Below are 27360 nucleotides of genomic sequence, written 5' to 3' on the forward strand. Positions count from 1 at the left end.
GGGGGTATTTTGGGGGTATATCAGGGTATTTTGGGGATATTTCAGGATATTTTGGGGGTTTTGTGGTATTTCGGGGGTATTTCAGGGTATTTTGGGTTTTTTTCAGGGTATTTGGGGGATATTTCAGGGTATTTCGGGGGTTTGGTATTTTGGGGGTATTTCAGGTATTTTGGGGGTATTTCAGGATATTTCGGGGGTTTTGTGGGATTTGGGGGTATTTTGGGGTGGTTTTGTGGGATTTGGGGGGTATTTTCAAGGTTTGTGGTGTTTTCAGGGTATTTCAGTATGTTTTGGGGTTATTTTGAGGTTTTGTGGGATTTGGGGGGTATTTCAGTGGATTTTGGGGGCGTTTTGGGGTGGTTTTGTGATATTTTGGGGGTATTTCAGTATATTGGGTTATTTGAGGTTTTGTGGGATTTTGGAGGTGTTTCGTGGGATTTTGGAGTGGGTTTGTGATATTTTGGGGTATTTCAGTATATTTTGGGGTTATTTTGAGGAGGGATTTTGGGGGTATTTTGGGTGGGTTTGTGATATTGTGGGGGTATTTCAGTATATTTTGGGGGTGTTTTGTGGGATTTTGGGGGTATTTTGGGGTGAGTTTGCGATATTGTGGGGGTATTTTGGTATGTTTTGGGGGTATTTTGAGGTTTTGTGGTGTTTTGGGGGTATTTCAGTGGATTTTGGGGGTGTTTTGGGGTGGTTTTGTGATATTTTGGGGGTATTTCAGTGTATTTTGGGGGTATTTTGAGGTTTTGTGGTATTTTGGGGGTATTTCAGTATATTTTGGGGGTATTTTGAGGTTTTGTGGTGTTTTGGAGGTATTTCAGGTGGGTTTTGGTGGTGGTGGTTTCATGGTATTGCAGGGGTATTTTGGGGTGGTTTAGGGGTATTTTATGCCCTCCCATCGCCCCACCGATGCGCTCCGCACGCTCCCCCCACGCCCCGGAACCACTCTTCCCCCTGCCCTCGCTGCAGGGCGGAAGTACGGGGAGGCCGGACCGGAAGTACCTGCGGCATCCCGGCGGAAGCTTTTGCGCTTTCCCCGCGCTTTCGTTTTCTCTCTCCACCAATCAGCGTGCAGCCCGCCCCTCATCCAACCAACCGGCGGCCGTCGCTAGGCAGGTTATGCAAATGAAGGGGAAGTGGCGCGGTGCACTGGGGGCCGGCGCTGGTTCCGTCCCTGCTGCGGTCGGGTCCTACCGGTACCCCCGTGTTACCGGTACCCCCCTTTTTACCGGTGCCCCCGTGTTACCGGTACCCCCCTTTTCACCGGTGCCCCCTTGTTACCGGTGCCCCCGCGATGCTGGCGCTGCCCCCGGGGCTCACGGAGGAGGAGGAGGCGCTGCAAAAGCGGTTCGCAAAGCTGAGGAAGAAGGTGGGGAGGGGAATGGGGGGCTGTGGGGGGGGTTATGGGGGTTATAAGGGGGCTATGGGGGTCTAAGGAGGGGGCTATGGGGGGTTATGGGGGGGTTATAAGGGGGCTATGGGGGCTATTGGGTCTTATTACGGGTTATGGGGGTCTATGGAGGGCTATGCGGGGCCTATAAGGGGTTATGGGGGGGTTATAAGGGGTCTATGGGGGGGCTATGCGGTCTTATTAGGGGCTATGGGGGGTTATAGGGGATCTATGGGGGGCTATAGGGGGGGCTATGGGGTCTTATTACAGGCTATGGGGGGGCTATGGGGTCTTATTAGGGGCTATGGGGGGTTATAATGAGGCTATGGGGGGCTATTGGGTGTTATTACGGGTTATGGGGGTCTATGGGGGGCTATGCAGGGCCTATAGGGGGTTATGGGGGGGTTATAAGAGGGTCTGTGGAGGGCTATGGGGGTCTATGGAGGGGGCTATGAGGTCTTATTGGAGGCTGTAGGGGGTTATGGGGGGGTTAGAAGGGGGCTATGGAGGGCTATGGGGTCTACGGAGGGGCTATGAGGGGCTATTGGGTCTTATTAGGGGCTATGGGGGGTTATGGGGGGGTTATAAGAGGGTCTATGGAGGGCTATGGGGGGGCTATGGGGTCTTATTAGGGGCTATAGGGTCTTATTAGGGGTTATGAGGGGTTATGGGGGGTTATAAGGGGGCTATGGGGGGCTATATGGGGGGTTATTGGGTGTTATTATGGGTTATGGGGGTCTATGGAGGGCTATGCGGGGCCTATAGGGGGCTATGGGGGGGTTATAAGAGGGTCTGTGGAGGGCTATGGGGGTCTATGGAGGGGGCTATGCGGTCTTATTGGAGGCTGTGGGGGGTTATGGGGGGTTAGAAGGGGGCTATGGGGTCTATGGAGGGGGCTATGGGTCTTATTAGGGGTTATGGGGGGGTTATAAGGGGCCTATGGAGGGCTATGGTGGGGGGTCAAGGGATCTTATTAGGGGCTATGGGGGTCTATGGAGGGTTATGGGGGGGCTATAGGGGGTTTGGGGGGGCTATTGGGTCTTATTAGGGGTTATGGGGGGCTATGGGGGTCTACGGAGCGCTATGGGGGGGCTATGGGGTCTTATTAGGAGCTATAGGGGGTTATGGGGGGGTTATAAGGGGTCTATGGAGGGCTATGGGGGGCTATAGGGGGGGCTATGGGGTCTTATTAGGGGCTATGGGGTCTTATTAGGGGTTATGAAGGGTTATGGGGGGTTATAAGGGGGCTATGGGGTCTTACTAGGGGCTATGGGGGTTATGGAGGGGTTATTAGGGGTCTTTGGAGGGCTGTGGGGGGCTATGGGGGGGGCTATGGCATCTTATTAGGGGCTATGGGGGTCTATGGAGGGCTATGGGGGGTTATGGGAGGTTATAAGGGGGCTATGGAGGGCTATGGGGGGTTATAAGGGGGCTATGGGGGGCTATTGGGTGTTATTACGGGTTATGGGGGTCTATGGAGGGCTATGAGGGGCCTATAGCGGGCTATGGTGAGGGTTATAAGGGATCTATGGAGGGCTATGGGGTCTTATTAGGGGCTATGGGGGGTTATTAGGGGTCTTTGGAGGGCTATGGGGTCTTATTAGGGGCTATGGGGGGTTATGGGGGGTTATTAGGGGTCTTTGGAGGGCTATGGGGGGGCTATGGCCTCTTATTAGGGGCTATGGGGGTCTATGGGGGGTTATGGGAGGTTATAAGGGGACTATGGGGGGCTATAGGGGGGACTGTTGGGTCTTGTTACGGGTTATGGGGGGTCTATGGAGGGTCTATGGAGGGCTATGCGGGGCCTATAGGGGGCTATGGGGGGTTATGGGGGTGTTATAAGGGGTCTATGGGGGGGCTATGGGGTCTTATTGGGGGTTACGGGGGGCTATGGGAGTTTATTAGGGGCTATGGGGGGTTATAAGGGGTCTATGGAGGACTATGTGGGGGCCATGGGGTGTTACGGGGGGCTTATGGGGAGTTATTGGGGGCTATGGGGGGTTATAAGGGGTCTAGGGGGGGGCTTAAGGGGGGGCTATTGGAGTTGAGGGTGTTAATGGGGGGCTATGGGGGTGAGTGGGGGTTTCTCTATGGGGTTTGAGGGGTCTCTATGGGTCTCTATGGGGTTTGGGGGGTCTCTATGGGTCTCTAGAGGTCTCTATGGGGTCTCGGGGGTGCTGGGGTGCCCCTGACCCCCCCCATTCCCCCCCCCCACAGAAGAAGGCGCTGTTGGCACTGAAGAAGCAGCAGAACGCGGCCGGACCCAGCGGGCAGGGGGGGATCAAGCGATGTGAGGGGCGGGGGGGGGCCGGACCCATGGGGGGGTCACTTGGGGGGGGGATTTGGGGCCCTATGGGGCTAAAGGGGGCTGTTCCCCACCCCCACCCCCAACCCTGTTTATTTGGGGGTCCCTATGGATACCCCTGGGTGGATTTTGGGGTCCTTGGGGTGGGTTTTGGGGGTCAATGGGGGGGGGGGGGGGGGGGTTGGGTTGCCCCACACTTGGGGGTCCCCATAGGGGTCTATGTGTCGTCCCCCCCCCCATAGCCCTATCGGATCAGCCCCCCCCTGGACACGGCCATGGCCACGGAGCAGGCGAAGCTGTTGGTGAAGTCGGGGGCCATCAGCGCCATCAAGGCCGAGACCAAGAACTCGGGGTTCAAACGCTCCCGGACCCTCGAGGGCAAACTTAAGGTGGGGGCCCCCCCAAAATCCAACCCCCCCCCCAAGGGACCCCAAACCCCATTGTTGGGGGGGACGACTCATTACCTTGGGTACCCCATAGGACCCCGAGAAGGGCCCGATCCCGACCTTCCAGCCCTTCCAACGCAGCATCTCGGCTGATGATGACACCCAAGAGGTACCTGGGGGGGGGGGGGGGGCGGGGGGCGGGGGAGGGTCCCCCACATTTTGGGGGGCCCCCCCATCACCATGTTCCCCCCCTCCCCCCCCCTACCTTCAGTCTCGTCGACCGCAGAGGAAGTCGCTCTATGAGAGGTAAAGCTGCCCCCCCCCTCCATAAGTTGGGGTCCCCCCCCCATTGATTTTGGACCCCCCCATTCATTTGGAGTCCCCCCCCCCCCCCATTGATTTTGTCCCCCCCCCATTCATTTGGGGTCCCCCCCCCATTCATTTGGGGTCCCCCCCCCATTGATTTTGTCCCCCCCCCATTCATTTGGGGTCCCCCCCCCATTGATTTTGTCGCCCCCCCATTCATTTGGAGTCCCCTCCCATTGATTTTGTCCCCCCCCATTCATTCGGGGTCCCCCCCCCATTGATTTTGTCCCCCCCCATTCATTCGGGGTCCCCCCCCATTGATTTTGTCCCCACCCATTCATTCGGGGTTCCCCCCCCCCCCCCCATTGATTTTGGACCCCCCCCATTGATTTTGGACCCCCCCCATTCATTCAGGGTCCCCACCCCATTGATTTTGGACCCCCCCCTATTGATTTTGGACCCCCCCCATTCATTTGGAAGACCCCCCCATTCATTTGGGTCCCCCCCCCATTGATTTTGGAGTCCCCCCCATTGATTTTGTCCCCCCCATTCATTTGGGGTCCCCCCCCCATTGATTTTGTCCCCCCCCCATTCATTCGGGGTCCCCCCCCCATTGATTTTGTCCCCCCCTATTCATTCGGGGTCCCCCCCCCCCATTGATTTTGTCCCCCCCCATTCATTTGGGGTCCCCCCCCATTGATTTTGGACCCCCCCCCTATTGATTTTGGACCCCCCCCCATTCATTTGGAGGACCCCTCCCATTCATTTGGGGTCCCCCCCTCATTGATTTTGGACCCCCCCATTCATTTGGGGTGTTCCCCCCCCCCCATTGATTTTGGACCCCCCCCCCATTCATTTGGGATCCGTCCCCCCCCCGCAGCTTTGTGAGTGCCAGCGAGAGGCTGCGGGACTCTGAGGGGGGGTCGAGCTCAAGGGGGGACCCCCCGAGCGGGGGGAGCGGCGCCTGGATTGGGAGCAGGACCCGGAGCCAGAGGAGCGGAGCCGGGACCGGGATGGACCATTCCGAAGTATGGGGGGGGAACAACCCAAACCGGGGTCCCCAAGGGGGGTGGTTTTGGGGGGGAGGGGGTCCCCTCACCCCATTTTTCTCCCCCCCCCCCCCCCCCACTCCAGGGTCGGACTCGTTCCCCGAGCGCCGCCCCCCCCGGAAGGGGAACACTTTGTACGTGCACGGGGTGGAGCTGAGCCCGGAGCTGCTGCGCGGAGCCTTCAGCCCCTTCGGAGCCATCATCGACCTGGCCATGGACACCCCCAGGAAGTGGGCGGGGCGCTTGGGGTGGGGGGGCGTGGCTTGTGATGAGTTATTGGGGGGGGGGGGTGTCCCCCCATTCATCTGCATGGGGTCCCATTGATGAAAAGCTAAGGGAAAGGGGCGGGGTCAAGCTTCAACCCCGTTGGGTATAAGTGAGTTGTCTCCCTCTGAGGGGCGGGGCTAAAGGAAAGGGGCGGGGTCAGGCTTGAAGCTCATTGGCTATAAGTGAGTTGTCGCCCTTTAAGAGGCGGGGCTAAAAGAAAGGGGCGGGGCCAAGCTGCAACCCCATTAGGTGGGAGTTGTCTCCCTTTAAGGGGCGTGGCTAAAGGAAAGGGGCGGGGTCAAGCTTCAACCCCATTGGCTATGAGTGCGTTGTCTCCCTTTAAGGGGAGGGGCAAGCTTCGTGAGTTGTCTCCCTTTAAGGGGCGGGGCTAACAGAAAAGGGCGGGGCCACGCTTCAACCCCATTGGCTTTAAGTGCGTTGTCTCCCTCTAAGGGGCGGGGCTAAAGGAAAGGGGAGGGGCCAAGCTTCAACCCCGTTGGCTATAAGTGAGTTGTCTCCCTTAAAGGGGTGGGGCTAAAGAGAGCGGGAGGGGCTATGGGACAGCTGATTGGATGAGCGTGGTCAAAGGGGGGCGTGTCCTGATGTAACCCCGCCCTCTCCCTCCCCAGCTGCGCCTTTGTCACCTATGAGAAGATGGAATCAGCGGATCAGGCCATTGCCGAGGTGGGGTGGGGGGGACCTGGGGGTGATGTGGGGCTCTATGGGGGGGGTTTTGGGGTGCTGACCCCCCCCTTACCCCCTCCAGTTGAATGGGGCCGTGGTCCAGGACGTGCAGCTCAAAGTCAGCATCGCCCGGAAGCAGCCACTGCTGGATGCGGCCACCGGGAAGTCGCTGTGGGGGTCCCTGGGTGAGTGCTGGAGGGTCCTATGGGTCCCAGGGACCCCATAACACCCCCTATGGGGTGACAATGGGGTCCCCCCGTTTGTCCCTGACCCCCATTTCTTGTCCATACCCCCCCACAGCGGTGAAGAACAGCGCGAAGGGCTCCCACAGGGACAAGCGCACACAGATTGTCTACAATGAAGACCTCTTTGGGGGGCAATAAATGATTCCCCCCCCTTTCAATGGTGCCTGTTTGGGGGGTCCCAATCTCATGGGGGGGATCCCCTTAAGCTTTTTGGGGGGGGTGGCATCAATGGGGGTAATGGTGGCATCAATGGGAGGGTAACACATACAGAAAGGGCGTTATTGGGGGTCACAATGGGGTTATTAGGGGTCAAAGGGGCAGAAGGGGGGTTATTTGGCTCATGGTGGGGTCATTCCGCTCCCCCCCCCCAGTATCCGCAGTGACCTTCCCAGTCCCCTCCATTCCAATCCATTTGGGGGCATTTTATGGGGGTGTTAGTATAAAACACACCAAAACCAGCCCTAAATACCCCAAAACATACTGGAACACCCCAAGAAATACCCCAAAAGGCACTGAAATACCCTAAACTACCCCAAAAGGCGCTGAAATACCCTAAACTACCCCAAAAGGCGCTGAAATACCCTGAACTACCCCAAAAGGCGCTGAAATACCCTAAAATACCCCAAAAGGCGCTAAAATACCCTAAAAGACACTGAAATACCCCAAAACGGACCAAACCCCCCCCTCAAATACCCCTAAAACACCCTAAACCCCACAAAAATATGTTAAACCACACTTATCCACAGCAAAAAACCCCTACTAACCACCCCAAAATCCCCCTAAATCGCCCCAAAACGCCTCTCATCCCATCTCACCTTGCCCCCTTCCCAACGACAGAGCATCCCCAGCTCCGTGGCCAACCTGTGCCATGGGCGAACGTTCCCGATGTCCAACTTCCAATCCCCCCTTTCTCCTGCCCTGTATCCCGGCTCTTTGGGATGCTCCGGGAGGACATCACCAGGTCCAGGTAGATGCGGCTTTATTGCCAATCACTGCTCCCCATTGCTGGGGGCATCCGGATGCTCCTGTTGTCACCATCCCATAGCAGGGACCCGGCTCCGTGTCCCCATTGTTGGAGGCATCCGGATGCTCCCGTTGTCACCATCCCATAGCAGGGACCCGGCTCCGTGTCCCCATTGTTGGAGGCATCCGGATGCTCCCGTTGTCACCATCCCATAGCAGGGACCCGGCTCCGTGTCCCCATTGTTGGAGGCATCCGGATGCTCCCGTTGTCACCATCCCATAGCAGGGACCCAGCTCCGTGTCCCCATTGTTGGAGGCATCCGGATGCTCCCGTTGTCACCATCCCATAGCAGGGACCCGGCTCTGTGTCCTCACTGCCCCAGGTATCAGCCCCATGGCAGGACCCAGCCCCACGGTGCGGTCGGCCCCGGCCAGGAGCCGCGGGCAGTGGGTGATGAGCAGCAGCGTCCTGGTGACCCCCAGCTGCACCCAGCGCCACGGCTATGGGACAACGGCACCCTCAGCACCCGCTATGGGGCTGGGTCCACCCCCCATCATCATCATCAGCCCCACATCACCTCCAGCTCCTCGCCTCCCTCCAGGGCGCTGGTGGGCTCATCGAGGATGAGGAGGGTCGGTCGGCGCAGCAGAGCCCGGGCTATGGCCACGCGCTGCCTCTGCCCCGCTGAGAGCTGCGCCCCTTTGTGCCCCACATCTATGGGGCACAGAATGGGAGGGGGGGTGAGCAGGATGTGGGGGATTTGGGGTCCTATCCCCCCCCCACCCCCCCAGCACTCACCTGTGTCCAGCCCCTGCTCCAGGCCCGTGATGAAGCTCCAGGCTCCGGCCAACGTGGCGGCCGCCTTCACCTCGTGCTCCCCGGCGCCTTCCAGCCCCAGGGTGATGTTGTCTCGGATGGTTCCGGAGAAGAGGATGGGCTCCTGCTCCACCAGCACCACCTGGGAATGAAGCCATGGAATCCCGGCCAGGGCAGGATGCTCCAACCCGGCCTTGAAAGGGATGGAGCATCCAAACCTTCTCTATCCAACCCATTCCAATGTCCCACCACCCTCTTCTTCCCAGGATCCATCTAACTCTTCCCTTTTCCGGCTGGACCCTCATCCCATCCCTTTGTGGTTGACCACAACTCTTGGAATGGGATGATCTGGCCAATTCCTTCTCCACCAAACCCACGTCTCTCCATTCAACCCATTCCAATGTCCCATCACCCTCTTCTTCCCAGGATCCAACTCTTCCAGTTGGAGCCGTTCCTCTTCATCCCATCCCTTTGTGGTTGACCACAACTCTTGGAGCGGGACCATCTGGCCAATTCCTTCTCCACCAAACCCACGTCTCTCCATTCAACCCATTCCAATGTCCCATCACCCTCTTCTTCCCAGGATCCATCTAACTCTTCCCTTACCCAGTTGGAGCCGTTCCTCCTCATCCCATCCCTTTGTGGTTGACCACAACTCTTGGAATGGGACCGTCCGGCCACCCAAACCTACGTCTCCCCATTCAGAGACATGGATGTCATCCACATCCATGCCCATCCCTGGTCACCACCGCCATTGATGGCCACCAAGATGGATTTGCCCCATGGTGAAGCCACGGCTCCCCCCTATTGCCCTCACCTCCTGGTGCAGATACCGGTGCTCGTAGTCCCTCAAGGGGACCCCATCCAGCAGCACCTCCCCGCTCTGGGGCTCATAGAACCCCTTGAGCAGCGCCGCACAAGAGCTCTTCCCGCTGCCGATGGCTCCCACCAGCGCCGTCACCTTGCCGGGGAGCACCTCGAAGGTGACGTCCTACATGGGGGGGACATCGGGGTCGGGGGGGTGGCATCACCCGTGGTCCATGCGAGGTGCCCATGGGGCCCCATAGGTACCTGCAGGACGAGGCACTCGGGGCGCGTGGGGTAGGCGAAGGTGACGCGGTGGAAGGCGACGTGGCCGCGGAGGGCGGGCGGGCGCCGGGTGCCGGCGGTGCCACCGGGGGGGACGTGGTGGAGGTTGGCCAAGAGGCGGCGGCTGGCGGTGGCTTTGGCCAGGAGGTCGCCGTGGCTGCTGAGCAGAGCCTGGTGGTGGGAGCAGGGATGGGGGGATAAGGAGAGGGGGTGGGCGTGGAGAAGATGGATGGGTATGGAGAAGATAGACGTGGAAAAGGGATGGATGGACATGGAGAAGATGGACATAGAAAGAGGATGGGTGGATATGGAGAATATGGACATAGAAAGGGGATGGATGGATATGGAGAAGATGGACATAGAAAGGGGATGGATGGATATGGAGAAGATGGATGGACATGGAGAAGATGGACATAGAAAGGGGATGGATGGACATGGAAAAAGGATGGATGGACATGGAGAAGATGGACATAGAAAGGGGATGGATGGATATGGAGAAGATGGATGGACATGGAGAAGATGGACATAGAAAGGGGATGGATGGACATGGAAAAAGGATGGATGGACATGGAGAAGATGGACATAGAAAGGGGATGGATGGATATGGAGAAGATGGATGGACATGGAGAAGATGGACATAGAAAGGGGATGGGTGGATATGGAGAAGATGGACATAGAAAGGGGATGGGTGGATATGGAGAAGGTGGATGGACATGGAGAAGATGGACATAGAAAGGGGATGGATGGACATGGAGAAGACGGATGGACATGGAGAAGATGGACATAGAAAACGGATGGATGGACATGGAAAAGGGATGGATGGACATGGAGAAGATGGACATAGAAAGGGGATGGATGGACATGGAGAAGATGGATGGACATGGAGAAGATGGACATAGAAAATGGATGGATGGACACGGAAAAGGGATGGATGGACATGGAGAAGATGGACATAGAAAGGGGATGGGTGGATATGGAGAATATGGACATAGAAAGGGGATGGGTGGATATGGAGAAGATGGACATAGAAAGGGGATGGATGGACATGGAGAAGATGGACATAGAAAGGGGATGGGTGGATATGGAGAAGATGGACATAGAAAGGGGATGGGTGGATATGGAGAAGATGGACATAGAAAGGGGATGGATGGACATGGAGAAGATGGACATAGAAAGGGGATGGGTGGATATGGAAAAGGGATGGATGGACATGGAGAAGATGGACATAGAAAGGGGATGGGTGGATATGGAGAGGGGATGGATGGACATGGAGAAGATGGACATAGAAAGGGGATGGATGGATATGGAGAAGGTGGATGGACATGGAGAAGATGGACATAGAAAGGGGATGAGTGGATATGGAGAAGATGGATGGACATGGAGAAGATGGACATAGAAAGGGGATGGGTGGATATGGAGAAGATGGATGGACATGGAGAAGATGGACATAGAAAGGGGATGGGTGGATATGGAGAAGGTGGACATAGAAAGGGGGTGGGTGGATATGCAGAGGGGACACCACACCCCGGGGCCTCACCTGCACATAGTGCCCGAACCTGGCCTGGTAGAGCAGGAAGGTGCTGAGATCCCTGGCGGTGCAGGAGCCGTCCCGGAGCAGCTGGTACCCTCGGAACAGCACCAACACCTGCAGTGCCAGGTGCAGCACCTGCAGGGCCGGGGTGAGCGGGACACTGGGATCAGCAGGACAGGGATAAGTAGGATAACATGGAGGGGGACAGGGGAGACAGGCCCCCCCGTACCCGCTGGAGTAGGGTGAAGAGCATCTCCTCCAGGCTCAGGCGCTGCTTTAGCCTCAGCAGCTCGGTCACGGCCCTGTGGTGCCGTTGCTCCTCCTCCTCCTCCCCGGCGCAGGCCCGGACCGTGTCCATGGCGGCCACCGTGTCCTTCACCACCGCAGCCGTGGTGGCCGTGGCATCCAGCACTGCGCGCTGCAGCACCTGGCCATGGAGACACAAGTATCCCATCCCCATCCCATCCCATCCTATCCTATCCCATCCTCATCCCATCCCATCCTCATCCCACCCTGTCCCCATACCACAACCCCATCTCCCTTGTGCCACCCCACCCCATCCCCACCATCGCATCCTTTTGGTACCCATCCTGTCTCCACTGTCCCACCAAATCCCATCCTTTTGGTACCCATCCTGTCTCCACTGTCCCACCAAATCCCATCCTTTTGGTACCCACCCTGTCCCCACTGTCCCACCCCATCCCCACCATCCCATCCTTTTGGTACCCATCCTGTCTCCACTGTCCTACCCCATCCCATCCTTTTGGTACCCATCCTGTTTCCACTGTCCTACCCCATCCCATCCTTTTGGTACCCACCCTGTCCCCACTGTCCCACCCCATCCCCACCATCCCATCCTTTTGGTACCCATCCTGTCTCCACTGTCCCACCAAATCCCATCCTTTTGGTACCCATCCTGTTTCCACTGTCCTACCCCATCCCATCCTTTTGGTACCCACCCTGTCCCCACTGTCCCACCCCATCCCCACCATCCCATCCTTTTGGTACCCATCCTGTCTCCACTGTCCCACCCTATCCCATCCTTATGGTACCCATCCTGTCTCTACTGTCCCACCCTATCCCATCCTTATGGTACCCATCCTGTCTCCACTGTCCCACCAAATCCCATCCTTTTGGTACCCATCCTGTCTCCACTGTCCTACCCCATCCCATCCTTTTGGTACCCATCCTGTCTCCACTGTCCTACCCCATCCCATCCTTTTGGTACCCATCCTGTCTCCACTGTCCTACCCCATCCCATCCTTTTGGTACCCATCCTGTCTCCACTGTCCCACCCCATCCCATCCTTTTGGTACCCATCCTGTCTCCACTGTCCCACCCCATCCCATCCTTTTGGTACCCACCCTGTCCCCATCCCATCCCACCATTCCCATCCCACCATTCCCATCCCACCATCCTGGCCCCACTCCACCTGATAGCGCCCATCATAGACCTTCCTGGTGGTGATGGTGAGGGGCACCTTCAGCGCCGCCAGCAGCGCCAGCTCAGGTGACAGCAGCACCATGAAGCCCCCCAAGCCCAAGACCAGGCCCAGGCTCCTCAAGGCCACGTTGGAGCTCTTGGGCACGGCCCCGCACAGCAGAGGCACCTCGTTGGATAACTGGGCACAGAGCTTGGCTGCGGCGATGGGCACGCGGTGAGCGCCGGTGCCGGCGCTGGGATGGGGATGGGGGGGTGCTGGGGGCACCACAAACCTGCTGGAGTCTCCTGGAAGAAGGTGAGATCCCGGTGGAGCAGGTGGGAGAAGAGCTGGGTGGAAGTTGTCAGCTTGAGGCGGGCCTGGGCCAAGAGGAAGAGGCCACCACGGCAGCCGGCAAAGAAGGAGCTGGGGTGGACATGGAGATGACATGGATGCATCGTGGATACATGGGTACCATCAGCATGGGGATGGATGGATGATGGATGGATGGATGGGTGGATGATGGATGGCAGATGATGGATGGATGGATGGATGGATGGATGGATGGATGGATGATGGATGGGTGGATGGATGGATGGGTGGATGGATGGATGGGTGATGGATGGGTGGATGGATGGATGGGTGGATGGGTGGGTGGATGGATGGATGGATGGATGATGGATGGATGGATGATGGATGATGGATGGATGATGGATGGCAGATGATGGATGGATGGATGGATGGATGATGGATGGATGGATGATGGATGGGTGGATGGATGGATGATGGATGGGTGGATGGATGGATGGATGGATGATGGATGGATGGATGGATGATGGATGGATGGATGATGGATGGGTGGATGGATGGATGATGGATGGGTGGATGGATGGATGGATGGATGGATGGATGGATGATGGATGGATGGATGGATGGATGATGGATGATGGATGGCAGATGATGGATGGATGGATGGGTGGATGGGTGGGTGGATGGATGATGGATGGGTGGATGGATGGGTGGATGGATGATGGATGGATGGATGGATGATGGATGATGGATGGCAGATGATGGATGGATGGATGGGTGGATGGATGGATGATGGATGGATGGATGGATGGATGGATGGATGGATGGATGGATGGATGATGGATGGATGGATGGATGGATGATGGATGATGGATGGCAGATGATGGATGGATGGATGGGTGGATGGGTGGGTGGATGGATGATGGATGGGTGGATGGATGGGTGGATGGATGATGGATGGATGGATGGATGATGGATGATGGATGGCAGATGATGGATGGATGGATGGGTGGATGGATGGATGATGGATGGATGGATGATGGATGGCAGATGATGGATGGATGGACGGGTGGATGGATGATGGATGGCTGAACAGGCAGCCAACGAGGACACGTGCCCACCAACCTGCCCAGATCCGCTGCCAGCACCATGCCGAGTGCGACACCAGTGATTCCATCCCCGCTCCTGATGGCCTCCAAAGCCTTCCCGGTGCAGTAGGGCCCAGCCACCTCCCCTGCACGACCACAGATGGGTGAGTCTCACCACCACCATCCCCAAGCCCACCCCAAGCCCACCATCACTCACCCAACACGGCCAACGCCAAGGCCATGAAGGCACCACAGAACAGGCGCCATTCAACCCGCGCCAAGGCCAAGAGCTGCCGCACGGCCACCACGGCCTGGACTGTGTTGGAACCCCCTGGCACCGGCATGTCCCAGGCCACCGTGGCCACCATGGCCGCGCCGTGGGTCGCCACCAGCCACCATGGGTTGGCCAGGGCCAAGAGGGGCAGCGCGGAGCCCGGTGGCCCCAGGAGGCTCTGAAGGGTGCTGAAGGCAGCCGGGGTGAGGCCGATGGTGACGGCGGCACCGCGGGGACACGGCAGGGACAGGGCCCGTGTGGCCGCAGTCAGCGCCAGCGCCCGCAGCCCGGCCTCCAGCCACATGGCCACCAGCGGCCACAGTGGCAGCACCGGGGCTACCACGGCCACCGCGGCCACCAGCACCGCGTCCAGGAGCAGCAGCAGCAGCAGCGATAACACTGTGGCCAGGGTGGGCGGCAGAGCCATGATGGGGAACCAGTATGGACCAGTGCGCTCCCAGTACAGCTTCCCCCGTCCCAGTCTGGAGTCTCAGCACCCTGCTGGGCACAAACGGGGTGATCACCGGTCAGGATCGGTGCTCCCAGTACAGCCCCAGCACCCTGGGGCACTCACCAGTCCACACCAGTGCTCCCAGTACACTCCCAGAACCCTTCCCAGTACCCTGAGGCACACAGCAGTCCACACCAGTGCTCCCAGTACAGTCCCAGCAACTTGCTCAGCACCCTGGGGCACTCACCAGTCCACACCAGTGCTCCCAGTACAGTCCCAGCACCCTGCCCAGCACCCTGGGGGACTCACTAGTCCACACCAGTGCTCCCAGTACAGCCTCAGCACTCTGCCCAGCACCCTGGGGCACTCACCAGTCCACACCAGTGCTCCCAGTACAGTCCCAGCACCCTGCCCAGCACCCTGAGGCACACAGCAGTCCACACCAGTGCTCCCAGTATAGTCCCAGCACCCTGCCCAGCACCCTGGGGGACTCACCAGTCCACACCAGTGCTCCCAGTACAGCCTCAGCACTCTGCCCAGCACCCTGGGGCACTCACCAGTCCACACCAGTGCTCCCAGTACAGCCTCAGCACTCTGCCCAGCACCCTGGGGCACTCACCAGTCCACACCAGTGCTCCCAGTACAGCCTCAGCACTCTGCCCAGCACCCTGGGGCACTCACCAGTCCACACCAGTGCTCCCAGTACAGCCCCAGCACTCTGCCCAGCACCCTGGGGCACTCACCAGTCCACACCAGTACTCCCAGTATAGTCCCAGCACCCTGCCCAGCGCCCTGGGGCACTCACCAGTCCACACCAGTGCTCCCAGTACAGCCTCAGCACTCTGCCCAGCACCCTGGGGCACTCACCAGTCCACACCAGTACTCCCAGTATAGTCCCAGCACCCTGCCCAGCACCCTGGGGCACCCACCAGTCCACACCAGCGCTCCCAGTACGGTCCCGTTTGCTTTCACTTTCCTTCTCCTTTCCGCCCCCTTCCCTTTTTCCTCCAATCACCTCCCTCCTCCCCGGTAGCCCCGCCCCCTTTTGGCCCCGCACCTTCCTTCTCCGTCCTCCTCCAGCTCCATCTGCCCAGCAACTGATGACGCGGCTTCCCTTGACCAATCAGAGCCGTCTTTGCTCGCTTTCGCTTTCGATGCTCGGAGGCACCGGAGGGTCCGAGGGGTCCCGGGGCACCCCCGATGGCTCCAGACCCCTCCCGCCGCTTCCTGTCGCTGTTCCGTCCCGAGCAAGGGCGCTGCACGATCGTGGCCGGGCTGATGGTGGCCTCGGTGCTCGGTACTTGGAGGGCAGGAGCCATGTGGGGAGTGAAAGGGGGGGGGGCAGGACCCATGATGGGGGGGGGTAGGAGCCATTGGGGAGGGCAGGAGCCATGGGGGGGTACAATGGGGTGTGGGGTGAGGGGGAATTCCCATGTCCCACATCCCTATAGCCCCATATCCCTATATCCCCATACCCCTATATTGCCATGACCCTCATGTCCCATATCCCCATGTCCTATGTCCCCATGTCCCCATATCTCATATCCCCATGTCCCTATATCCCCATGACCTTCATATCCCATATCCCCATGTCCTATGTCCCCATCTCCCCATATCTCATATCCCCATATCCCCATATCCCTATGATCCTCGTGTCCCATATCCCCATATCCCCATGTCCCCATATCCCCATATCCCTATATCCCCATGACCCTCACCTCCCACATCCCCATCTCCCCATCCCTCACATCCCCAGCTGAGGTCACCGTCCCCTACTTCACCGGCCACGTCACCGACTGGGTGGCCAGCGAGGACGAATGGGCAACCATCGTCTCCATTGCGCTGCTGGGGGTCACCAGGTAGGCCACTGACACCAGAGGGGGGGCTTGTAGCAGGTGACAAAGGGACCCCCCCTCTCTAACAGAGCCCCCCCCACCGGTGCCACCCCAGTGCCACCACCGAGTTCATCTGCGATGCCACCTACGTGGCCACCTTGAGCCGGGTCTTTGGCCACCTCCACGCCGGGGCCTTTGCTGCCATCCTGCACGGGGACCTGTTGGCGTTACGGGCGCTGGGCGCCGGCGCGGTGACGGCGCGGGTGACCGGGGACATCGATGTCACCCATGAGGCCGTTTCCAACGCGCTGCTCTCGCTGCTGTGGGAGCTGGCGCGGGCGATGCTGCTGCTGGTCCCCATGGCTTGGGTGGCCCCAGCGCTGGCCACCACCACCCTCCTGGCTATGCCGGCGCTCCTGTTGCTCGCCCGGGCTATGGGCAGCGTCCAGCAGGTACCTCTGGAGGGGACATCGGCACCTCCACGTGGGTGCTGTCACCTCCACGTCCCCCATCACCTCCCCGTGGGTTTCTGGTCGCAGGGGCTGTCCCAACGGGTGCAGGAGGCGCTGGCCGGTGCCACCGGGGTGGCCATTGAGACCTTCGAGGCCATGGGCACCGTCCGTGGCTTCGCCTTCGAGGCCGGAGCGGTCCAGAGGTACCAGGAGCGACTGCGACGGGTCCAGAGGCTGGAGGCCAGCGAGGCGCTCACGTACGCAGCCACCAGCTGGATCAGTGGGGTATGGACGTGGGGATATGGGGGGGGGACACACACACATGGGGACAGGATGGTGTGGGGACAGCAGGACACAGGAGGGTTTGAGGTCATGGAGACACAGGGGTGGCCAAGGGGACCCATTGGTGATGGTCAGGGACACAGGGGTGGCCATGGAGACCCGGTGGTGGTGGTCAGGGACACAGGGGTGGCCAAGGGGACCCATTGGTGATGGTTGGGGACACAGGGGTGGCCATGGGGACCCATTGGTGATGGTTGGGGACACAGGGGTGGCCAAGGGGACCCGTTGGTGATGGTCAGGGACACAGGGGTGGCCATGGGGACCCATTGGTGATGGTTGGGGACACAGGGGTGGCCATGGGGACCCGTTGGTGATGGCTGGGGACACAGGGGTGGCCATGGGGACCCGTTGGTGGCGGTCAGGGACACAGGGGTGGCCATGGGGACCCGTTGGTGGTGGTCAGGGACACAGGGGTGGCCAAGGGGACCCATTGGTGATGGTCAGGGACACAGGGGTGGCCATGGGGACCCATTGGTGATGGTTGGGGACACAGTGGTGGCCAAGGGGACCCATTGGCGGTGGTTGGGGACACAGGGGTGGCCATGGGGACCCATCGGTGATGGCTGGAGACACAGGGGTGGCCATGGGGACCCATCGGTGATGGCTGGAGACAAAGGGGTGGCCATGGAGACCCGTTGGTGGTGGTCAGGGACACAGGGGTGGCCATGGGGACCCATTGGCGGTGGCCAGGAAGGGGGATAGGGCCCCCCCCCCATTGGGGTCCCCTGGTAGGGGTTGACCTCCTGTCCGTGTCCCCCAGTTCTTGGCGCTGGCTTTGAAGTTGGGGCTCCTCTACTATGGGGGACAGATGGTGGCCGCAGGGACCATCAGCACCGGGGACCTGGTCACCTTCCTCATGTACCAGATGCAGTTCACCAGCTCCATCGAGGTGGCCCCAATGTCCTCCCCCAACGCGTGCCTGTCCCGCTGTGTCCCCAGTGCTGGTCCCATTGCGTCCCCTTCTCCGTGTCCCCAGGTCCTGCTTCGTTACTACCCCAGCCTGACCAAGGCCGTGGGCTCCTCGGAGAAGGTCTTGGAGTTCCTGGATGAGGAGAAGCAGAGGACACAGGAGGGGACGCTGGAGCTCGAGGTGCGGGGTCACCTCAAGCTTGAGGATGTGTGGTTCTCCTACCCCGAGCAGCAAGAGCCCGTCCTCAAGGTGGGCACTGGGATATGGTGGGGCATGGGGACACGGAGACACGGAGGGGGGCATGGGGATGTGGATGGGATCATGGAGGGGATCATGGATGGGGCCATGGGGACATGGATGGGGGCATGGATGGGGACATGGATGGGGTCATGGATGGGGTCATGGGGACATGGATGGGGTCATGGATGGGGACATGGACAGAGACATGGATGGGGTCATGGATGGGGACATGGATGGGGGCATGGATGGGGACATAGATGGGGTCAAGGATGGGGTCATGGATGGGGACATGGATGGGGTCATGGATGGGGACATGGATGGGGACATGGATGGGGTCATGGATGGGGGCATGGATGGGGTCATGGATGGGGACATGGACGGGGACATGGACGGAGACATGGATGGGGACATGGATGGGAGCATGGATGGGGTCATGGGGTCAAGGATGGGGTCATGGATGGGGTCATGGATGGGGACATGGATGGGGCTCATCCTTGGGTTGGGGCCATAGGACATCACCTCTGTCCCCCAGGGCGTGTCTCTGGAGCTGCTCCCTGGGCAGGTCCTGGCCGTGGTGGGTGCCCCAGGCGTGGGGAAGAGCACCCTGGTGTCCCTGGTGCTGGGCTTGTACCAGCCCCACTGCGGGAGGGTGCTGCTGGACGGGCACTCACTGCCCACGTACCGGCACCTCCACCTGCGCCAGCAGGTGCCAGCAATGGGTCCCCAACCATCACCAACAGGTCCCCATGGCCATCCCTGTGTCCCCAACCATCACCAATGGGTCCCCATGGCCATCCCCATGTCACCAGACAAGCACCATGTCCCACATCCCCACGTCCCCATGTCCCACATCCCCGTGTCCTACATCCCTATGTCCCACATCGCTACATCCCCACGTCCCCATTTCCCACATCCCTACATCCCCATGTCCCCATGTCCCACATCTCCATGTCCCACATCCCCACATCCCCATGTCCAACATCCCAATATCTCCATGTCCCACATCCCCACGTCCCACATTCCCATCTCCCATATCCCCATGTCCCCATATCCCCAAGTCCCATATCCCCATGTCCCATACCCCCACGTCCCATATCCTCATGTCCCCATGTCCCATATCCCCATATCCTACATCCCCACATCCCCATGTCCCACATCCCCATCTGCCACATCCCCATCTCCCATGTCCCCAGGTGGCCGTTGTCCCCCAGGAACCGCTGCTCTTCTCCCGCTCCCTCCACGCCAACATCTCCTATGGGGCTGGTGGCCGGAGCAGGGCGCAGGTGACAGCGGCCGCTCGCTGCGCCGGTGCTGACCCCTTCATCCAATGCCTGCCCCACGGCTACGACACAGGTACAGCCCGGCCGTCCCCACGTCCCCGTATCCCATAGCATCCCCACGGCCCTCCACGGCCCCATCTCCCTCCCTGCAGAGGTGGGGGACCTGGGGACGCAGCTCTCCGGGGGTCAGCGCCAGGCCGTGGCCATCGCTCGTGCCCTGCTGAGGGACCCCCGTGTCCTCGTCCTCGATGAGCCCACCAGCGCCCTGGATGCCAAGACCAGTGCTCAGGTGGGAGGTGGCACCTGTGAACCCTCTCTGTCCCCTTTGTGCCCCACTTTGTGTCCCCATTGTGTCCCCTTTGTGGCCCCACTGTGTCCCCTTTGTGCCCCCTTTGTGGCCCCACTGTGCCCTCATTGTGTCCCCTTTGTGTCCCCATTGTGCCCCCTTTGTGGCCCCACTGTGCCCTCATTGTGTCCCCTTTGTGTCCCCATTGTGCCCCCTTTGTGGCCTCTTTCTATTGTCCTCCCGGGGGGGGTGGTGGGGGGGTGGGCCTGGTGCCTGGGTTCCCATTGCCACCAGTCCTGGGGTCCCCTTGGTGCCTGGTCCCCTGGGGCCTTCCCATGTCCCCTTGCTCCCTGGTCTCCTTGTCCACTGGGCCCTCACTCTCAGTGTCCCCATGTCCCATATCCCCATGTCCCATACCCCCATGTCCCATACCCCCATGTCCCCATGTCCCATATCCCCATATCCCCATGTCCCATATCCCCATGTCTCATATCCCCATGTCCCCATGTCCCATACCCCCATGTCCCATATCCCCATGTCTCATATCCCCATATCCCCATGTCCCATATCCCCATGTCCCCATGTCCCATATCCCCATGTCCCCATGTCCCATATCCCCATATCCCCATGTCCCATATCCCCATATCCCCATGTCCCATATCCCCATGTCCCCATGTCTCATATTCCCATATCCCCATGTCCCATATCCCCATGGTCCCATATCCCCATGTCCCATATCCCCATGTCCCCATGTCCCATGTCCCCATGTCCCATATCCCCATATCCCCATGTCCCATATCCCCATGTCCCCATGTCCCATATCCCCATATCAGCACGTCCCATGTCCCCATGCCCCGTATCTCCGTATCACCACGTCCCGTGCAGGTGGAGCAGGAGGTGCTGAGTGCCGGGCGCTCGGTGCTGCTGGTGACGGGGCAGGTAGCCCTGGCGCTGCGGGCACAGCGCGTGGCCGTGCTGGCCGGGGGACACCTGCGGGAGCTGAGGAACCCCATGGAGCTCCTGCGCCCCGAGAACCGGAGCTGGGAGGGGGGGACACGGAGAACATGGATGGGGATACTGAGAACATGGATGGGGACACGGAGAACTTGGATGGGGACACTGGGAGATGGGATGGGGACACCAAGGGATAGGACCACCACAAGCCATGATAGGGACACAAAGGGATGGGATGGGGACACCAAGGGATGGGACCACCACAAGCCATGATGGGGACACCAAGGGATGGGATGCGATGGGGACACCAAGGGATGGGACCACCACAAGCCATGATGGTGACACTGGGCTCAGGGATGGGGACACCAAGGGATGGGACCACCACAAGCCATGATGAGGACGCTAAGGGATGGAATGGAGACATCAGGGATGGGACCACCACAAGCCATGATGGGGACACCAAGGGATGGAATGGAGACACCAAGGGATAGGACCACCACAAGCCATGATAGGGACAGCAAGGGATGGAATGGAGACACCAAGGGATGGGACCACCACAAGCCATGATAGGGACACAAAGGGATGGGATGGGGATATCAAGGGATGGGACCACCACAAGCCATGATAGGGACACAAAGGGATGGGATGCGATGGGGACACCAAGGGATGGGACCACCACAAACCACAATGGCGACACTGGGCTCAGGGATGGGGACACCAAGGGATAGGACCACCACAAGCCATGATAGGGACACAAAGGGATGGGATGGGGATATCAAGGGATGGGACCACCACAAGCCATGATGAGGACACCAAGGGATGGAATGGAGACACCAAGGGATGGGACCACCACAAGCCACGATGGCGACACTGGGCTCAGGGATGGGGACACCAAGGGATAGGACCACCACAAGCCATGATAGGGACACAAAGGGATGGGATGGGGATATCAAGGGATGGGACCACCACAAGCCATGATAGGGACACAAAGGGATGGGATGGAGACACCAAGGGATGGGACCACCACAAGCCACGATGGTGACACTGGGCTCAGGGATGGGGGCACCAAAGGATAGGACCACCACAAGCCATGATAGGGACACAAAGGGATGGGATGGGGATATCAAGGGATGGGACCACCACAAGCCATGATAGGGACACAAAGGGATGGGATGGAGACACCAAGGGATGGGACCACCACAAGCCACAATGGTGACACTGGGCTCAGGGATGGGGGCACCAAAGGATAGGACCACCACAAGCCATGATAGGGACACAAAGGGATGGGACCACCACAAGCCATGATAGGGACACAAAGGGATGGGATGGGGATATCAAGGGATGGGACCACCACAAGCCATGATGGGGACACAAAGGGATGGAATGGAGACACCAAGGGATAGGACCACCACAAGCTATGATGGGGACACAAAGGGATGGGACCACCACAAGCCATGATGGGGACACTGGGCTCAGGGTTAGGGACACCAGGAGCTCTGAGTAGGGACCATGGAAGCTGTACTGGGCGCATGGTGGCTGGGCTGGGGACGGCACCATGTCCCTGCTGTGGGACCGTGACCATGGGGGCACCCGTGGCCTGCACTGAGTCAGATGTACACATGTATGCATTGCAATCACTTCTGGCACCTCTTGGACATGAATAAACGTTTCCCTGGTATCAATGTTTAGCAGAGTTTGTCCCATTCCCGTGTCCCAGGACCCTCTTCTTGAGTACCAGGACCTCCCTGGACCTCTTCTCCCGGGCACTGGTGCCCCATTCCTCGCGCACGAAGCCCCAGATCCATGGGGATCGAGCCTCACGTCTGAGCTGGATGGGTTTCCAAGGTCACAACGACGCATTTTCCTTATCATGGGTCTGAAGGCCGAGCCATCAAGCCGGGAATCAGGGGGGTTTCCAGGTAAGACCGTTTCGCTTTCGATATCCCAACCTGACCAGTGGGATCTGCCCGGCAACCGGTGACGTCAGGAATGGTCCGCGTTTCTCATTGGTGGGTGGCGAGGGGTAGAGCCAATAGCGGAGGAGAAGAGTGGGGCTGGCGGCGAGGATCCAGGGTCAGAGCTCAGAGGAGCAGCACGATGGGGCCAAGCTCTGCCGTGGGGCTCCTGCTGCTGTGCGGCCTCGGAGGGGCGGCGAGAGGTGAGCACGGGCACAGGAAGCCGGGACCCCCATGGACCTCTTCCCTGGGCACCGGCGCCCCATTCCCTATGTCCCAGGACACCCTCCATGACCCCCTCGGCATTGGGACCCCCCTGGATGCCCTTTATTCCCCCTCTCTGGGTACTGTGATGCCTCCTCAGACCCCCTCCTTGCCAACATTCCCCTTCCCTGGCACCAGGAACCCCTCGGAACACTCCCTGGGACCCCCTTGGATTCCCTTTTCCAGGCACCAAGACCCCCAGAGCCCTCCCCTGGGGCTGCTTTAATGATACCCACGACCCCCCTGGTCCCTGCTTCCCATCAATCCCAACTCTCCCAGCTCTTGACCCATCCTTTCCGGTGGCACCAGGACCTCCCCCCTTCAGTCACATCCCTGTCACCCCGCTCTGGACCCCAAATCACCCTCACCCCTGTGTCCCCACAGTGCTCCATTCCCTGCGGTACTTCAATTTCGCCATGTCAGACCCCAGCCCGGGGGCTCCCCGGTACCAGATGATAGGATATGTGGATGGGAACCCCTTTGTGCACTACAACAGCGAGAGCAAGCGATGTCAGCCCCGGACACAGTGGATTGCGGCCAATGTGGATCAGGATTACTGGGATGAAGAGACCCAGACTGTTCGGAGCAACGAGCATATCGCCTACAGTAACCTGAACACCGTACGGGACCGCTACAACCAGAGCGGGAGTGAGTGTGGGGCAGGGATGGCGCTTCATGAGGCTGGCGTGGGGCTGGAGGGGGCTGTGTGGGGCTGGGGTGGGCTGTGTGGGGCAGCCCCATCTCACCGGTGCTGGTGCAGGGGCTCAGACACAGCAGTCCATGATCGGCTGTGACCTCCTGGACGACGGGAGCATCAAGGGGTACTGGCAGGAAGCCTGCGATGGGAAGGACTTCATCGCCTTCAACATGGACACCATGATGTTCATCGCGGCGGACGAGGCGGCGCAGGTCACCAAGAGGAAGTGGGAACACGACGGGAGCGTAGCTGAGCACATGAAGAACTACCTGGAGAACACCTGCGTGGAGTGGCTGAAGAACTACGTGCGCTACGGGCAGCTCGAGCTGGAGAGGAGAGGTAAGGAAGAGGTGGGGACAGTGGAGCCGGGCCATAGAACCGTAGAACAGTGTGGGTTGGAAAGGACCTTGAGATCATCCAGCTCCAACCCCTCTGCCATGGGCAGGGACACCCCACACTAAACCATGGCACTCAAGGCTTCATCCAGCCTAGCCTTGAACGCTGCCAGGGACGGAGCATTCACAACCTCCCTGGGCAACCCATTCCAGTGCCTCAGCACCCTAACGGGAAACAACTTCTTCTTTATACCCCATCTAAACTTCCCCTGGTTAAGTTGGAACCTGTTATCCCTTGTCCCATCACTACAGTCCCTAATGAGTCCATCCCTAGCATCCCTGTAGCTCCTCTTCAGATACTATGAGGTCTCCACGCAGCCTTCCCTTCTCCAGGCTGGACAGCCCCAGCTTTCCCAGCCTATCTCCATACGGGAGGTACTGCAGTCCCTGATCATCCTTCATGGCCTCCTCTGGACTTGTTCCAGCAGTTCCATGTCCTTTTTATGTTGAGGACACCAGAACTGCACACAATGCTCCAAGTGAGGTCTCACGAGAGCAGAGCAGAGGGGCAGGATCACCTCCTTGGCCCTGCTGGTCACGCTCCTGTTGATGCAGCCCAGGATACGGGGTTGGCTTTCAGGGCACGTGCTCTGATCCCTCCCCACCGTCCCATTCCCAGTGCCCCCCAAGGTGCGAGTGTCCGGGAAGGAGGAAGAGGATGGGATCCTGACCTTGACCTGCCGCGCTCACGGCTTCTACCCGCGGCCCATTGTGCTCAGCTGGCTGAAGGACGGCGAGGTGCGGGACCAGGACACCCAATGGGGCAGCATCGCACCCAACAGCGATGGCACCTACTACATGTGGGCCTCCATCGAGGCCAACCCCAGCGACAAGGACAAGTTCCGGTGCCAGGTGGAACACGCCAGCCTCCTCCAACCCGGCCTCTATGCTTTGGGTGAGCCTTGGTGGAGGGGGGCTTTGGGGCTGGGGGAGCACACAGTGGGGGTGGTTCCCCCCTTCCACCTCCTCATCCTCCTGCTCTTCCTCCAGAGCCGCAGTCTGACCTGTTCAGCACCCTGCTGGTGGTGGCTGTTGTGATGCTCGTCATCATCGTCATCAGCATGATCGGAGCGCTCTTCTGGAAGCACAAACTGGGTAAGGCCCCGTGTCCAGGGAGGAAGGCAGGGCTGGAGCTGCTGCTCTGGGGAGCCCCGACCAGCCCCATGGTGGGTGCTGATGTCTCTTCCTCTCTGCAGAGAAGAACAAGAAGGATGGCTACAGCATGCCCCCAGGTGAGCCAGCACCGTGGTGATCCCTTGCCTCTGCTTTCCCAATCCTTCATCCCTCCAGGAGTAGGAACAGATGGAAAAGGAGGTGTCTCCGGAGGTGTTTTTGCTGCTCACATCTCTTTCTCTTGCAGGCATGGCCGTGGGTTCTGCCAGCTCACCCCCAGGTACGAGGTGGGACCAGTGGGTATGGATGGGGTGGCCTCAGCTCCTGCATGGCGCCTCCATGGGATGCAGGGGGACAGCGAGCCCCCCCCGCCCAAGAGCAATGGGCTCTGTGGGGACAGGGATGTAGCCCTGGGTGATGCGTCTCTTCCTCTCATCCCTGCAGAGATTCCTGCTTAACTCCTGCACGGGCTGGATGAGCTGCAACTGGAGGCTTCTTCTTGCTGCTGACCCTCTTCTTTGCTGATACCTGCTTAATTAAGCACCGCTGGTAATGAGCATGGATTGAATTTGGAGCTTCTACTGCACAATAAACGCTGGTCCCCCTTTCTGACGGGTTCTACCTCGGGGCTGGATGGAGCCCAGCGATCCCAGATGGATCCCAGGGCATGGCACATCAATGCTGTGGAGACAAAGAGACGAGATGGAGCTGGGACAAGCCTTGTGTGAGGGGTAGATGGGGGTAGTGAGGGTGTTTAGCATGGAGAAAGGGAGACCCTGAATGGTGACACCAGGTCAGCCTCTTGAATTCCACGGTGTAGGGATACCCACCTCCACCTCTCAAAGTCTGTCCTGCTCTTTTCCTCCTCCTTAGTAGCTGGTGCAGCGCTGGGTTTGGGCTTTAGGCTAAGAACAAAGCTGCTAACACAGGGATGGTTTTAGTTGGTAAGGATAAGTTAATTAAGTTAAGTACAGAGCATCAAGTATTACTTCATGCTAAGGAATGCTTACCCTGACCAAGGGCTTGTAGTCTCATGCTCTGCCAAGGAAGAAGGGCACAGGAAGCCAGGACGAAGCAGAGCCAGGACCCCTAACCCAAAGCAGCCAAAGGGTTAGGACCCACCTGGAAGACACACTTGGGCATCCGTCTCTCCCCTTGTTATTCCCCTTATGACCGCAGGTGGTAGCAGTAACCGGTTGGTGTTCTGCCTTAGTTACTGCACTGCTCTTGTTCCACCCCATGGGGTTTACACGCTTCTCCCCACCCCACACTGTGGCACCCGATGTGGGGCTGGCAGGGTTGGGATAACGCCAGATCTGAGCAGAGTGTTGTGATAAGCATCGCTCCTCATTAACAGGCATTCCTTATGGTGGTGGTGGTGGGTGCTGTTGGGAGTTGCTGCGCTCCATCGTGGGGTATCAGCGTGTTGTATCTGCCTGACAGCCAGTATTTGCTGTCGTGGGGCTGGGCTGAGCTGCTTGTAATGATTTGTAATGCAATAGATCCTTATTGCTCATTAAACTGGTCTGGAATTGCGTGGTCATCACCTCTAGCCTATGGAAGGCATGGAATGGGAATTGGTAATCATTCCCATTCAACCTATGGAGGAGATATCGCCCCCCCCCAAGCTCCTTACAGTGGGAATAGATCCCGGAATCGGGAATATCCTTTCAGCGCCCTTAGAAGCATCATGCTTCGGAACGGATTGGTGCTGAAGCACAGCTCCTCCGGGTACCCTGATAGCCAATGCTGGGCTGGGTGTTCAAAGGGGAGGTCTCCACAGGATCCAACCGATGCTACATGGGGTAAATGGGTTGTACTGATCCCATAATGAGCTCCAATGGGAAATTCCAGTCATCCAAGGAATTCCGGAAGTCCTCATTTGGAATGACACCGGACGAGGAGGTGATGGAGGCCCCAGCACAGAACTAATGGCAGGCAATGAGAAGCCATCCACCTTGCTCACCGATGGGTCCATGCAACCCCGGCGTCCCCAGCATCCGGCCATGGAAGCTGTCGGAATCCATGCGGATGAGCAGCCCCCATCGGGCTCCGAG

At 59.2% G+C, this 27360-nt stretch overlaps 3 protein-coding genes and 1 long non-coding RNA gene across 13 annotated transcripts; 3 read left to right on the forward strand and 1 right to left on the reverse strand.

Annotated features, from left to right (window-relative positions):
• The first annotated feature begins 918 nt into the window (after positions 1-918).
• On the forward strand, positions 919-6793 carry LOC136017147 (negative elongation factor E-like). The gene is given in 12 exon segments (XM_065685193.1): positions 919-1375; positions 3614-3686; positions 3944-3957; positions 3959-4090; positions 4182-4256; positions 4359-4393; positions 5274-5322; positions 5325-5421; positions 5528-5672; positions 6339-6393; positions 6476-6578; positions 6694-6793. Coding segments are annotated over 12 exon segments (936 nt in total). The 5' UTR covers positions 919-1300; the 3' UTR covers positions 6777-6793.
• Positions 6794-7600: 807 nt separating this feature from the next.
• On the reverse strand, positions 7601-15785 carry LOC136017145 (antigen peptide transporter 2-like). Of its 10 annotated transcripts, none has more exons than XM_065685189.1 (12): positions 15638-15785; positions 14073-14627; positions 13893-14001; positions 12754-12884; positions 12471-12676; positions 11268-11465; positions 11045-11173; positions 9490-9678; positions 9236-9409; positions 8401-8560; positions 8180-8316; positions 7601-8102 (listed from the first exon to the last, which is right to left on the reverse strand). In XM_065685189.1, the coding sequence occupies exons 2-12, from the start codon at positions 14554-14556 to the stop codon at positions 7938-7940; spliced, it is 2082 nt and encodes a 693-aa protein (XP_065541261.1). In that variant the 5' UTR covers positions 14557-14627; positions 15638-15785; the 3' UTR covers positions 7601-7937. The 10 variants fall into 10 exon arrangements, with proteins under 10 accessions (XP_065541261.1, XP_065541255.1, XP_065541256.1 ...); XM_065685183.1 differs by lacking the exon at positions 15638-15785 and adding an exon at positions 15510-15585; XM_065685184.1 differs by lacking the exon at positions 15638-15785 and adding an exon at positions 15510-15574 and having other exon boundaries at positions 14073-14630.
• On the forward strand, positions 15727-25421 carry LOC136016552 (antigen peptide transporter 1-like; the record flags this gene model as incomplete). Its single annotated transcript, XM_065683908.1, has 16 exons — positions 15727-15877; positions 16337-16439; positions 16531-16867; positions 16955-17152; positions 17970-18098; positions 18186-18368; positions 18892-19065; positions 19553-19712; positions 19792-19928; positions 22597-22798; positions 22867-23037; positions 23483-23746; positions 23859-24134; positions 24810-25085; positions 25181-25285; positions 25387-25421. Coding segments are annotated over exons 1-16 (2847 nt in total), but the record flags the coding sequence as incomplete, so codon positions are not given.
• On the forward strand, positions 25422-26824 carry LOC136017148 (uncharacterized). Its single transcript, XR_010613842.1, has 2 exons — positions 25422-25583; positions 25748-26824. It is a non-coding gene; the product is annotated as an uncharacterized LOC136017148 (long non-coding RNA).
• The last annotated feature ends 536 nt before the right edge of the window (positions 26825-27360 follow it).

This window comes from Lathamus discolor, chromosome 6, assembly GCF_037157495.1.
Source record: "Lathamus discolor isolate bLatDis1 chromosome 6, bLatDis1.hap1, whole genome shotgun sequence".
NCBI lineage: Eukaryota > Metazoa > Chordata > Aves > Psittaciformes > Psittacidae > Lathamus > Lathamus discolor.

Excerpts from the sequence above, each read along its gene's own strand:
- LOC136017145 (XM_065685189.1), bottom strand. The coding sequence starts at position 14,556 with ATGGCTCTGCCGCCCACCCTGGCCACAGTGTTATCGCTGCTGCTGCTG. Across the intron at positions 11,466-12,470 it reads TCTATGATGGGCGCTATCAG|GTGCTGCAGCGCGCAGTGCT; the intron begins GTGGAGTGGGGC and ends CTCCATGGCCAG. Across the intron at positions 8,561-9,235 it reads ACCGGTATCTGCACCAGGAG|GTGGTGCTGGTGGAGCAGGA; the intron begins GTGAGGGCAATA and ends CTTCATTCCCAG.